Source organism: Pholcus phalangioides, unplaced genomic scaffold (assembly GCF_987345545.1).
Source record: "Pholcus phalangioides strain wild (caught in Gottingen) unplaced genomic scaffold, Ppha-v1.0 ptg000008l_1, whole genome shotgun sequence".
Taxonomy (NCBI): domain Eukaryota; kingdom Metazoa; phylum Arthropoda; class Arachnida; order Araneae; family Pholcidae; genus Pholcus; species Pholcus phalangioides.
The window spans coordinates 4,834,880-4,847,828 of record NW_028301601.1 but is presented as its reverse complement, the minus strand read 5'-3'; the positions used below and the strand labels follow the sequence as shown (position 1 = coordinate 4,847,828).

Genomic DNA, 12,949 nt, shown 5'->3' with positions numbered 1-12,949 from the left:
CTAATACAAAACCTTCTTTTGTGAACTTGATAGAATAACTTATGCATTAACAAAAATGTAAATTAATTTAAAAACTTATTTTCATTCTTAGGAGCTTGTCGCATATGGTGTAGCTGGTATATTTTCCTCATTTTTCTTCTGCATCCCATGCTGCGGTTCTTTGTCTAGGAGTGCTGTTCAGGAGAGTGCTGGAGCTAAATCACAGGTATACAAAACTCTTATTTAGATGGCTTTTACCTTTTTGTGATCACAAACACCCCAATAGTTATCTTTGCCCTGCTTCAGAAAAGTATTTTTTGCTCAAAGATTCAGTTTCAAAGAATAACTACTTTTGTTTCTCAGAAAAAACAGTGAATGAAAAGCATGGCATGTTAATTTCAGTACAAGATCTTCTGATCCGCAGGGCTTCCACTCATTTTACTTACTTTTGTTCTACTTTTCTACCAAACCCCATGAACAAAATTCATATAATTGATTTTAATGGAGGAGGGAATAATCAATATATTGCCAAATATAACAAATTTTGTAGATTTCAATTAATGATTCTGTCAAATCAGAAATTGTATCATTTTTAAGGTTATTTGTGGAGGAAGGGGTTGTATGTAGACTATTTGGTTTATTAATTTTTCGTTTGTTTAGTTTCAGGCTTCAACATGTAGAGTAGTCGTTAAAAACTTCTGTCTAGATGGGAAAAAAATAATTTTGTGTTTACTACTTCATAGGCTTAGACAGTAATTACCATTCATCATTAAAACTTATGGTGTGCATTTTGTGTATAGGTGAAACAACAGTTTACATAACAAAGCAGTTGGATACATAGGCCTATTTTAGGTTTGGTGATTCTGATGCTCTACCCAACAGCATTCAGTTGTCTTCTGTATTTTTAGGGCATATAGAGACATAAACAATAGTTACAATATGCTCAGCAAAGATAGAAATTAAAGTGCTTCACACACACCCCCTTGTCAAAAATTATTACGTTGGCATTGAACATTAAAATGCAAACAAATCCCTTTAAAAAAAGGATGAACAATGCAGTAAAACCATCTGTTTCACCTTGACTTATTTACATCGTACATTGTGATTCACACATTTTGCAAAGTGCTTTTGGGAAGTGGTTTCGAAAGAGTGTCATTCTTAAAAACTTACACATCTACTGCGTGGATTGCCGAAAAGAGTTGACAGACTGGACTGTGGAAGACTCCAAAAAAGAAAAAAGAATGCAATTTATATTGTGAGGAGAGAGGAAAAAGAATTATCTGTGGTTGCTAGTATATCCTGTTTTGGCCGAAAATTATTTTTGTAACTGCCATTTTGCTTTGGCTCAACTCAATCTTACAGGATACTGAAATAGTGCTATTTTGTTTTGTTTAATGTAAAAAAATGTAGAGATTTATTATTATGCTATGATTATTTTGTCTGGGGGAAGATGCCCCATCATACTTTTCTAATTTTTTGAGTGGGAGCCCTGGATCCACGATGAAATGTGCGTTTCCATATAAATTCTCAAGTCCATCTATGATAACTTTGACGCTACATATGCTCAATATTAGACTTGTATGTAATGCTAATCCTTAAATGCAACTTGAATAGTGTTGTTTGAATGTGGGCATCTATGATGACCTAGAGCATATGTCTCCAGCTTTGCAAACATCCATGTTGTTCACTGAGCTATGCACACTAAATGCTTATGCTCGATTTAGTTCTGGCAATCTAAATCCAAGGATTACCATTCAGGGCTGTCTTAAGAGTATCATGGGTCCTCTGACAAAGTGATTTTTCTGAGTTCTTATAAAGCGAATTCTCAAATTTCAACCAGATCTAATTATTGTGAGGCCACTTCTCTTGAGGCACCCAGTGACATACCCATGTGTAAAGACAGCACTGTTACCATTATGCTGATTATAGTTTTGCATATGATGCAGTTGTTCATATAGAGTTATCTTCTCCTAATAATGTGTGTAAGCAATGCATGTGCTGGAAACTTGTGAGGGCTTCTATGAAAAATGTGGTGCTTGTGGTCACCGCACACCACATGCCTGATTTGAAGAAAACTTTCTCATTCCACTATGTAATCATCTTATATATAAATGTGAAAGTATGTATGTATGTATGCTCTTTATACAAATCTACAGTTTTAGACCGATCGTCGCCAGATTTTGCATATATATACCAAACAGGTCCGGGATTGAACTGTAGGCTACTTTAAAAGTTCGTCAGAGCTGGGCAAATGCCCGAAATGGGCGAAAAACTGTCAGGCAACAATGGTTTTGGGGCCTCAACAATCACTTTCGGAACATTTACTTTGGTTACCATGGTTTCCAACAATGCGTTTCAGACGTGTGTATATGCCTCTACAATGGTTTGTCACACCTATAATTCTGTTATTATAACAGTTTCTTCATGTATAACGGTTTGTCGCATTTCCAATCCTCCCAGTAATTGAAGAAAACCCGGGAAGTGCCGGGTATTTTTGCTTACCTGTATACAGGGTGTCCTGTAAGTGCTAATGCAGCCTTTATCTCATCAACTGCCCATCGTAGAGATATAGTTTCAATTTAAAAAATGCTTAAAAGGCGTTTGAATAATATTCGCTGCACAAGCTGGACGTATGACGTCACTAACAACAGAGAACAACAACTACGATGACAAAACAGAGAATAAAAAATGTTCAACGCCAGCTGATGAACTCAATGCTTGCCTCAAATCATCAACACTCTGGCACGAAGCTAAAAAATTATCATTATCCACCAACATGCGAGTTCAACTTCAAAATGACTCAGCACTGCTATCATTTTCACATCAGTTGATCAAACTTGGCAGTGGAAGAATTTCCGTAGACCCAAGCACTGGACTGATAACGTTCCCTAATGGATTTTGCCAGTTCTTATATATATAAACTCGGTTCAAGAACTTGCAGACAAAGTCTTCCCAAACATTCAACAAAATCACCAAAACCATGAGTGGCTTTGTGAGAAAGCGATTCTAGCATCGAAAAATCCTAATTTGGATCCTAATCCAAAAAGATCAACGGAAAAATCCTAAAAATTATTCCGGGAGACTCCACATCTTACAAATCGGTCGACACTGTCACAGACACAGCGCAGACAGCTCTGTATCCTGCAGAATTTCTGAACTCTTTGGATATTCCGGGTGTGCCACCACACAACTTGACCCACAAAGTCGGAGCACCTAAAATGATTTTAAGAAATTTGGAGACACCGATACTCTGCAATAGCAACAGATTCTGCGTGAAGAAATTGCACAATTACATCATCGAAGCAACGATTCTAACTGGATGTGCCAAAAGAAGACGTCTTCATTCCACGTACCCCAATTATCACTGAAGAAATGCCATTCACTTTCAAGCGATTACAGTTCCCGATTTGTTTAGCTTTTGCCATGACAATCAACAGAGCGCAAGGCCAGTTGTTAGTTGGCAGGTATCAACCTACTTGAGCCCAGTTTTTCACACGGACAGCTTTACGTCGCCTGTTCGCGTGTTGGTAATCCTAAAAATTTGTACATCTACACACCAGATGGACAAACAAAAATATTGTGTATCCACAAGCGATTGCCTGAAGTTTTTAATTAATATTATATTATTAATATTATTAATAATAATAATAATAAAATTAAAATAATTAAAATTAATTAAAAAATGAAAGTAATTTTTTCTTACTTAATGCAGAAATATTTTGATTAAGAAATAATTAATAAGCTATATACAAATACAAATACAACGCCACAACAGGCAAATTGCCCAACGAGGTGGCTGACTTAAGAACATCATGGATCCCCGAGCCATTTTTTGGAGGCCCTACCTACTACTGCTACACCCCAAATGCACCCCCCCACGGAACCCCCCAACGAACCTGTACATGCGGGAATGTGCGTGTATGTGTAGTGCAACCTGACGTAAAGTTTGTTTCTATGTAATGTTTGTTATGTGTAGTGCTGCCATCTGCCACCAGTTTTTTTTCTAACTATGAGTGAAGTGTTATGATTGAATGATTTATCGTTGTAGGACTGTTGCTCTCTGTGGCGAGACTTTTTAACAGGGAGATCGGCTCGCATTTGCGCCTTGAAGTTGGGAACCACAGAAAACCAACTTCAGCCGACCACCACTGTGGGGTTCGAACCCGGATCCTCGCATCGCGAGTCCGTCACTATAACCACTCGACCACCACAGCGGCATATGTATAAATTTTTTACAGGGCGGGCAACGTCGCTGGGTATCAGCTAGTAATACATAAAACATAATGCATTATGCAGATCGATAATAAAAACAATTACAATTTCTGTTTCAGATCGTTGGTCTAGTTTCATCTCTACTGATGCTGGTTGTGCTACTAGCTATTGGACCCCTGTTCAGAGCTTTACCAAGTGTGAGTAAAGTATAATAATGTTAAATTTGTAATTATAAGTTTTATGTTACAGTCAATTTCAAAGACGCTGTGCGGTCGTAGTTAAAAACTCACATCACAAGAGCCTGAGCTCATATCCATACTGCGGCACAGTTGATTGAAATTTGTCTTTTAATTGTCACTCACTTCATAAATCCATACGCGCATCTCAGCAATGCTTCTCCATCAATGTTTTAGCAGGAATCATCAGTGACCACCTAATAGGACTGTATCTTCTGCCGAAACACCTTGATGAGGGCAAATACTATACATTTCTGCAAGCAGTGTTGCCAGACTTGCTGGAGGATGTTCCACCTGCCCTCCAGCGGTGTATGTGGTTCCAGCACAATGGAGCTCCAGCCCATTTTGGGCGAGAGATACGGCACTAGCTGGACATCACTTTTCCAAACCAATGGATCGGGTGAGGTAGTCCCGAAGCTTGGCCACCATGATTGCCTGATCTGTCGCATCTTGATTTCTTTTTGTTTGGACAGCTGAAGAGTCTGGTGTATGAGACTTCTCTTGACTGTGAAGAGGACCTAATCGCAAGACTTTCAGCTGCTGCTGGGGAGGTTCGCGATATGCCTGGAATACACTAGAGCATTCACCAATCCCTGTTTTGCCACTGTTCTTCTTGCATCACCATTGGTGGTCGTTCTTTTGAGCAATTATTGTAAATTATTCATTAAAATTGCTTTTTTAATGTATATGTTATTCTTGTGCCTTCTCATATCCTCGGTTTTACTATGTTGCGCCCTGTAGCACGTTCACATTTCATTTTAGACCATGTATTTTTTGATGAAAATTGTTTTTGTGTGTACTACTACCTCTTAAAGTTTTCCCATCTTTTCTGAATCACCCTATATATGTACACTTATGGCACAACTCATTTGAGTAGTAAAATGTCCATGATGATAGACCAGAGTTGTACTTGGCTTGGAAGAACATCTATGTCAGAACGGTACAAATGGTGCAGTGATAAGATGCTGAAAATATCTCTCCACAGAAAATAGGCGGACCTTCAACATGATACTCACATGACATGAAAATTTAGGCATATAACATCTTCACTTCAAAATATGGAAGATATATGGCAAAACACCAGCAAGAACATCTCTGATAATATAAATACATTAGGACCATGCATAAACAAATACACACAACACATTCCATCATGTACAAATTTGTTAAAAATTCTGCAGAGGAACGTGTTCAAGGTGCATGTATAGTTAAGTAGTAGTGATATTTATTTTTTCACCCCTCTCTGATAGTTCAGTTCCCTTTGTACTCAAAACTAGGGTGTAAGTATAACATTACTTTCTCTAGAGAGAAAGATTTTGGACCAAACTTGATTGGTAGTAAATTGTTGTATGGCAATATGACTGGAGTTGGGTGCGGTGAAAATAAAAAAAAAAGTAAATGTCAGAAGTCTGGGCACTTAACTCATTGGTTTACCAATACACTGTTATGGCATTTTCTCCAGTTTTTGGTCAATGGGCAAAGTATACAATGTGCATAAGTCATGATATTGTACAGCTGGAGGCTGAATAAGGACTAATTATACTTTGATGACTAATAAGTTACATACATACAGTAACTCCCCTTTCCCCTTAATAGTTCTTTCATGGTCAATATATAATATATATTTCTCCTGGTCTTTAAAAGTATCCATTCCAAACTGCTGCTTTAACAGTCTGCCCTCTTTTACGGACAAATTTTTTTTGTTCCGCCAGTGTCTGCAAAATGGGGGGTTTTACTGTACTGCACAATTTTTTATCTCTGATAAAAAAAAGCCAACAAGAGTTTTTTTCCTGTTATCGCATAGATACTATTCAAATCATATTTTCTGAACTGACTCGTGATTCTTTCCATTTCAGTGTGTTCTGTCAGCTGTGATCATAATGTCACTGAAGTCCATGCTCCTGCATTTCTGTGATTTTGTGAAGGCGTGGAAATCTTCGAAACTTGATGCTGTGAGTTCACAAATCTATTCGCTTCGAGGGTGAAAATTCTAACATTTGCTCATGACAAACTCAAAACAAAATTTTATGTATACGCGAGGAAGATTCCGAATGCAAATGCAATGGTATCCATATACTGCAGTCACTTTCACTTCCCAGAATGATTATTTCAAGGTTTCTAATCGAAAAAATATTTTTTCGCAGTCTGTCTGGATGGTGACGTTTCTGTCTGTCGTATTCCTTGACATGGACTATGGGCTGATTATCGGTATATTGTTTTCATTGGTTACGATCCTGTTTCGCTCCCAATAGTAAGCTTGTTTTTGATATATCTGATTATTCTGTGTTAATTTTTTTGTCACTTTAACACCAGAAAGAGGGGTTGGGGGAATTATACGTAGAAAGACAGCAGGGGTTCGGTGTGACTCCAGCAATTTTTAACATTCTGACATATTAAAACATGGTATAATATTTTTTAAGATAGAATAAAGTTATACAACAAATAATTAAAGGTGAAACCACTATCTATTAATAAATTTTACTTCGTTTGCACAGAATACTTCAAAAACTACCTCTCTTGATGCTTGTTCAGTATGGAGGGAACTCTGGACTAGAAAGTTTTATTTTCTCCCCAATAAGATTCCAGTGTTACATTGCTTCTAGATTTTTGAATGGAATCATTTCTTGCTTCATTTTTTCGCAGTTGGAGACGACTGACGATCTTTCCGAAGGGTTTCAACCAAGCTCGTGAATTTTGGTTTGGAAAAATTCACATGCTTCCAGTGATGTGAAATCAGTATCTGTAAGCAATGAGTTTTCTCATTAAATATTTTGGAATCCTTGACATATGTCCTATTGACGAGGAAGGCTTCATATCCTCCTACCTGCAGCAGTTTCTTAGTAGACAATAGACAGGATGTTGAGATCTCAGAATATGGAAATCAGTTGACGTTTGGGTATAGATCTAGGTTATTATCATTGGTGGCTTCTATGTGGTTTGCATTATTGTTTCCAGCAGCATTTTATTTTGCATCCGCTCAGGCACCATTGAAGGTATAATTTCATTCCAATTCACACATCTATCATTAGTGCAGTTGTTTACTTTACAAATTTTTGCCTAGAGTAGTTTTTATTCTCCTCTTAACTTAGAATTCTCACCATCAGTGCTGCTTCTGGGTTTTTCTCGCGTTATCTTTTGCACCTTCCAAAAAATTTACTCTTCAGTGAATTTGTCTTTTTGCCACTTTTACAGCAATCATAAGCACAAGGATATATCAACTTTGCAGAGCAAAAACTTATCGCACAAAAATACTTAACAACAAAAGCTAAGACATCTGCTGACCGACATCCGCAAATAAGAAAAGGTAAAAAAAAAAGTCTCACAAATGGGGGATTATACTGTATTAGATGCCCAAAGAGACTATCAGAATAATTTTGATCGTACAAACATTGGTTCTGACAATGTTGGTAGTATTATATACAGAATGTATTTTAAAATATATGTGAGGGTCTGTGTAAGCACTCTTCTGTCTTTCTAGGTGTATTGGTTCGTATCTCAGTTTTTAAGAAAGATAATGGAAAAAAGCCACGGCAAACACAATAAGAACATAATTCAGGAAAACTATTGAAATTTCTAAGCTTTTGGTTCATTCCTACTTGATACGTGGGAGCAGAAAGAGCGTGCAGGGTCAAACAAACCTCATCCGTCTTTCTAGTGTTAAATTATGCATTAAATGATTCATTCTCATTTACTTGATGTGAAATATAATGTGGTAGCCAAAATGCACCAGATGTTGTCTTTATTGCATTTATTTTTGTTTGGTAATGTTGTAATTATATATTTTCCATCTATCAGTATCATTACTATTTTGACGTTTCAGTTCTTTGCTTTTTTAGAACATGAATTATAGTAATTTTCATTCATGAACTTTCCAGTCCAGAGACGAGTTTGTTGGGAAATCTTCCTGGTACTGAGCTGTATCGAAGTTCTGACAAATATCCGAATGTAAGCATGTTGGACTAATAATGCCAAAAAAAATTTTTATGTGACTGCATCAAGATGTAAATTTTAAGCTCATTGTGGTTAATGAAACTCCTATATTTTCAGGTTTCAGAAATTCCAGGAGTGAAAATATACCATTTCGGTGCATCTTTATACTTTGGCAATAGAGATTATTTCCGCTCGCAGCTTTTTCACCTTGTGAGCTCACAGCAGAGGTAAATATATATGGTTTTTGATGTGAATCAATTCACATCATTACAGGAAATACCAGAAAAATATATTCATAAGTTTTACACAAATTATGATTACGAAAGATTTTCAAGGCATAAGAAAAGGAAATACAAAAATAATACAGATTTTCAAAATGTGTAATGCACCTCCTTGGAGAGTCACACAAACTTCTGAATTTGTAAAGCTACTCAGCAATAAGCATTTTTTTAAACAGTATCTCAAGAAAAAAAATAGGGGAACAGGGATGCCCCAAATGCTGATTTTGGAAGCTGAGGAGAACTCCCACTACAACATAAAGTTTGAAACCCCTGATTTAATAAATTGGAAGAAACTGTAAATTTGTTTAATCTAGGCAATAGTTAAATCAAAGTAAAATTGATCAGGAGCATAAACACACTCGAAACAAAAAAATTTAAAAGCTACTTTGGGGTTGCTGCTACTACTTATGTCTGACAACAATTGAAAAAATTCAGTCAGACATGGTTTAAGGCCACCATTTATTTTGCAGAATTCTGATGCTATAAAAAGTTTGGCATTGTATCAAATCGCGGTTTAATGCATGTGTAGCATAGAAATGAAAGATTTGTTCATTGAAAATTTCTGCGCTAAGTGGGTTTGGCACGACATCAGGGGTGCTATAATTAAGTCCGATAAGAAGGTTTGGTGCGCTATAATTAGGTGCAGTTGTATATGTGAACTGAATGAAAAACTATGAAAAATTGCTTGATAGAAGTTTGTTTTGTGCATCCAACACTTTTACCAAATTCTGTTGTCATTTTTTCGCTAACTGAAAAACTTTCTCTTCAGGTGACCTGTTATTCATTGAAACTTTATTTCTTTGATATCTAAACAATGCAGACAGTTTTTTTTTTTTACAATGTTTTATGGTATTGGTGTACACCAACTGGCCTCTGAAACCTTCCTGTGCACACTATAAATAGCTCTATTTCCCCCCCCCCCCTTTTATTCAAAAAGGAACTGATTCTTACTCCCCTCCCCTTTTTGTTTAATCCTGAATAGTAAAATATTCGGATTGTGATTTTGGGTAACAAGAAATAAGAAAGAAAAAAAAATTAAGGATGGTTCGAGAAAACATTTATTATATCAAGGGTTTTTATTTTTTAAATAGGGGTTTCACCTTTATTTTCCACAGAATTTCAAGAAAAAATTTGTTAAATCAAAGAATTCATTGAATCAGAGTTTACTGTATATCATGTCCTGTACTGCAATGCGACTGAAATAGACCTGTGACTATTTAGAAAATTTTTTTAGATTCTTCTTGATATTACTCAGAAAAAAACTTATAGTAGTCTTGTAGTTTGATATCATTTGCTTCAGTTTCAGGTCAAATAGGATAGCTGACGCCCAGTTTCAGAACAAAATGGTAAGTATAGCTTTCAAGTGTCCACAGAAGATTATACAGAAATATCTAGCAAAATTTTATGAATGGTTAAGAGTCTCAAAATAAATGTCTTTTGTCATACATTGAATGTCTGGAGGATTGGTAGGAGTCTGACGTACTGACAGCAATCTTATTTGCTTGATGCATGTTACTTATCTTATAGTAAATTATATCGAAATTTTGCAGAGGAATGTGTGTATAAAGTGTATGTATGGGTAAGTATTGCTAAATGATGTCGTAAAATTCCCTGCACAGCTCTGGAAGTTTAATAAATCACTCACAGACATACACAATGTACATGGGCCTTAAAACAATCTTTTCTAACTAAAATCATCCATCCATAGACCTGCCACCCTTCATGATTTAAAATTCCTGTAACATTTTTACAAAAATTTGGCAAACATACTTTTGCATGGCAATTTTTTTAATGAGAAAAGAAACAGTAAACTCAATGCTTCTTTTCATTTTTCATGTTGATGACAATAATTGAAACTTGGAAATATGAATTCATAATCCGGAAGCTCTGTAAACATTGTGAAATCTGACATTGCCAGGTCTGATACACGTAAGACTAATAGAAATGGATTCGGGTTTTATGTAAGATTCTACACCAGGCTAAAAAAACTATCAACTAAACCACCTTGCAAACATTCCTCAGAGTAATTTCCAATGATGAGATAACTGTCACCTTGCTCATATCACCCCTGTTCGCACTGAAACTTGCACCACATTTGGAAAGCTGTCACCGCACATTTTTTAGAATTTTGCATGTACTGTATAGCTTTTGAGCAACTTGTCTATTTCTATACATGGCCATATAAAATATGCATATCTGTAAGCTCCGAATTCTACAATCTTTTCATGTAGAGTATGACATTGTTACATAATTTAATGTCAAATATTTAACGTGGATTTGTTTTTTTAGGACGACAATAGTAAGGCCTTTGATGGTGAGAATCAACTGACAATTTCTAGGTCATATAATGAAGAAGAATTGCTCAAAGTGGTGGTGATCGAGCTTTCTGCTGCAGCATATATTGACTCTGGTGGAGCAGCAACATTACTACAGGTGATATAACATTTTTAAACATTCAACGTTTGAAGTAATTGCAGTGATAAGGTAATTTTAGTGGCAAACACATACTAGATAAAAACTATTAATTTTCTTATGCAATGTGAACTGATATTATATTTTATTGCTGATGTAATTATATTCTTATTATCAGCAATAAAATATAGACCACCCTGTTCAGAGTTTTACCAAGTGTGAAGAAAGTACAACGACAATAAAATACAGGTTTGTCCGATCAAATATCTCTAATCAGTTCTTACACTTCACAAGAAGTTGGGAAGGATGAAAAAATTATGTAAATCAAAACTGACACTCAAAGTTATTGTGGAAAAAAAATCTGTGCATTTCCACATGTGCTCCTTTTGTTACCCAGCTGAAAAATGGCCCAGTGACCATATCACGTGAAAGTATGCACCACAAATTAATTTTAAGATTGTTAAAATTGAATGGGATTTTCTGAGCCCAGATTTCAGCAATTGTACTTATCAGCCCTGTTGGACACATGGAAGGTTGCCTCATCTGGAAAAATGATCTTGCAGTGGAAATTAGGTTCGCCATTCAGAAGAGCTGACATATCAACAGAACAAAATGCACCTTCTCCTATGATGACACCATTTTTCTCTTTGCTTGCTCGTAACAATGGCAGCGTACATAATACTTTCAGAAAACTTGTCAAACCCACAGAGCTAGACAGAAATTTTTTTTTTCATACCACCCTACATGACATCACTGATTTTTAATTGTTGCTTGAAATTAGGGGCATTATCAGAATAATTATGATAGTCAAAATGTCAGAAGTCAGGGCTCTGGGAGACACTTTCGCTTTACAAACTAACTGGGGTCCAAGCCTGGCTAGAACTCCATAGACCTTCATAATTATTCATTTTCATTACTTTGCAGGTAATTAGAGAATTTGCAGTGAACAAGATATCCATTTATCTTTCCTCCGTCCAGGGTGCGTATTCAATTTTTTTGTTTTATTTTTGTGTTTGTTATACATTGTCTAATAAGTATCTGCACCTCAGAGTTGCTATCCCATACAGCAGAAATTAATAAAGGGTGAGTTCATCACTGCTACCATTCTCTCAGATAGGTCCAAATTGCTATTCTTTCAGACACCAATTTTTCTATTGTTTTGATCAAAATAATACGACATCCTTAAAAAATAGCAGACATCAGTTCTGGCACAGATTTTGACAGCTGTGGCCTGATATATAGCTGACAATCTAATTTATCTCAAAGCAGGCATGCATCAATTTATTACAAGTTCCTCAGAGGAAGTGCATGAGGTACATGTAAGGTTTAGTCCAAAGGTACTGAATACGGGTTGATTCAGACCACTGAGCAAATCAAACCTATTTCAAGAAACTGGGTACATATGGCATGAACAATATGGGTTGGGAGTGCCAGATCATGTGTTGAAACAAACAGACCCTCAAGAACTATTATTATAGTATGGGCAGAACAGAGTTATCAAAATGTCAAAATATAATGTCACAGTTATAATAGATATGACAAGCCATATATAGAAACCAAAGAGCCTCATCTACAAAATTTCACTTGAACAAGTCTGGTAAAAAATGCTAACCAGGAATTTTCTGTTGGATTGTGCGGTATGATTTTATTGCTCTAAAGAATTTGCTGCCATAGATCAAGAGTCAATGCCCAAGGTTCTTCACATCACTGGAGGCAAGCACATTTCTGTCTGTGGGTCATTTTTTCCCAGAAATATACTATTGCAGGTCCTATAAGCACTAAATAATTTTGTCAGAAGGAAGAGCCAAATATGGAAGGGATTCTACATTAATGAAATCAATGCAAATACGTTTGATGCAAATGATCTTTGTGTCATTAATCAACAATTATTGTAGTTTT

General features: G+C 36.0%; 1 protein-coding gene across 2 annotated transcripts in view; it reads left to right on the top strand.

Annotated features, from left to right (window-relative positions):
• The window catches only part of LOC149083534 (prestin-like), a 57,041-nt gene that overhangs the window by 43,411 nt on the left and 681 nt on the right, over nt 1-12,949 (top strand). For both annotated transcript variants that reach the window (XM_089234054.1, XM_089234055.1), the window contains exons 10-18: nt 92-205; nt 4,311-4,388; nt 6,284-6,379; nt 6,572-6,678; nt 8,303-8,372; nt 8,475-8,584; nt 9,939-9,984; nt 10,928-11,071; nt 11,975-12,029. In XM_089234054.1, the coding sequence (XP_089090180.1) occupies nt 92-205; nt 4,311-4,388; nt 6,284-6,379; nt 6,572-6,678; nt 8,303-8,372; nt 8,475-8,584; nt 9,939-9,984; nt 10,928-11,071; nt 11,975-12,029 (820 nt within the window). The remainder of the gene's footprint in view (nt 1-91; nt 206-4,310; nt 4,389-6,283; nt 6,380-6,571; nt 6,679-8,302; nt 8,373-8,474; nt 8,585-9,938; nt 9,985-10,927; nt 11,072-11,974; nt 12,030-12,949) is intronic.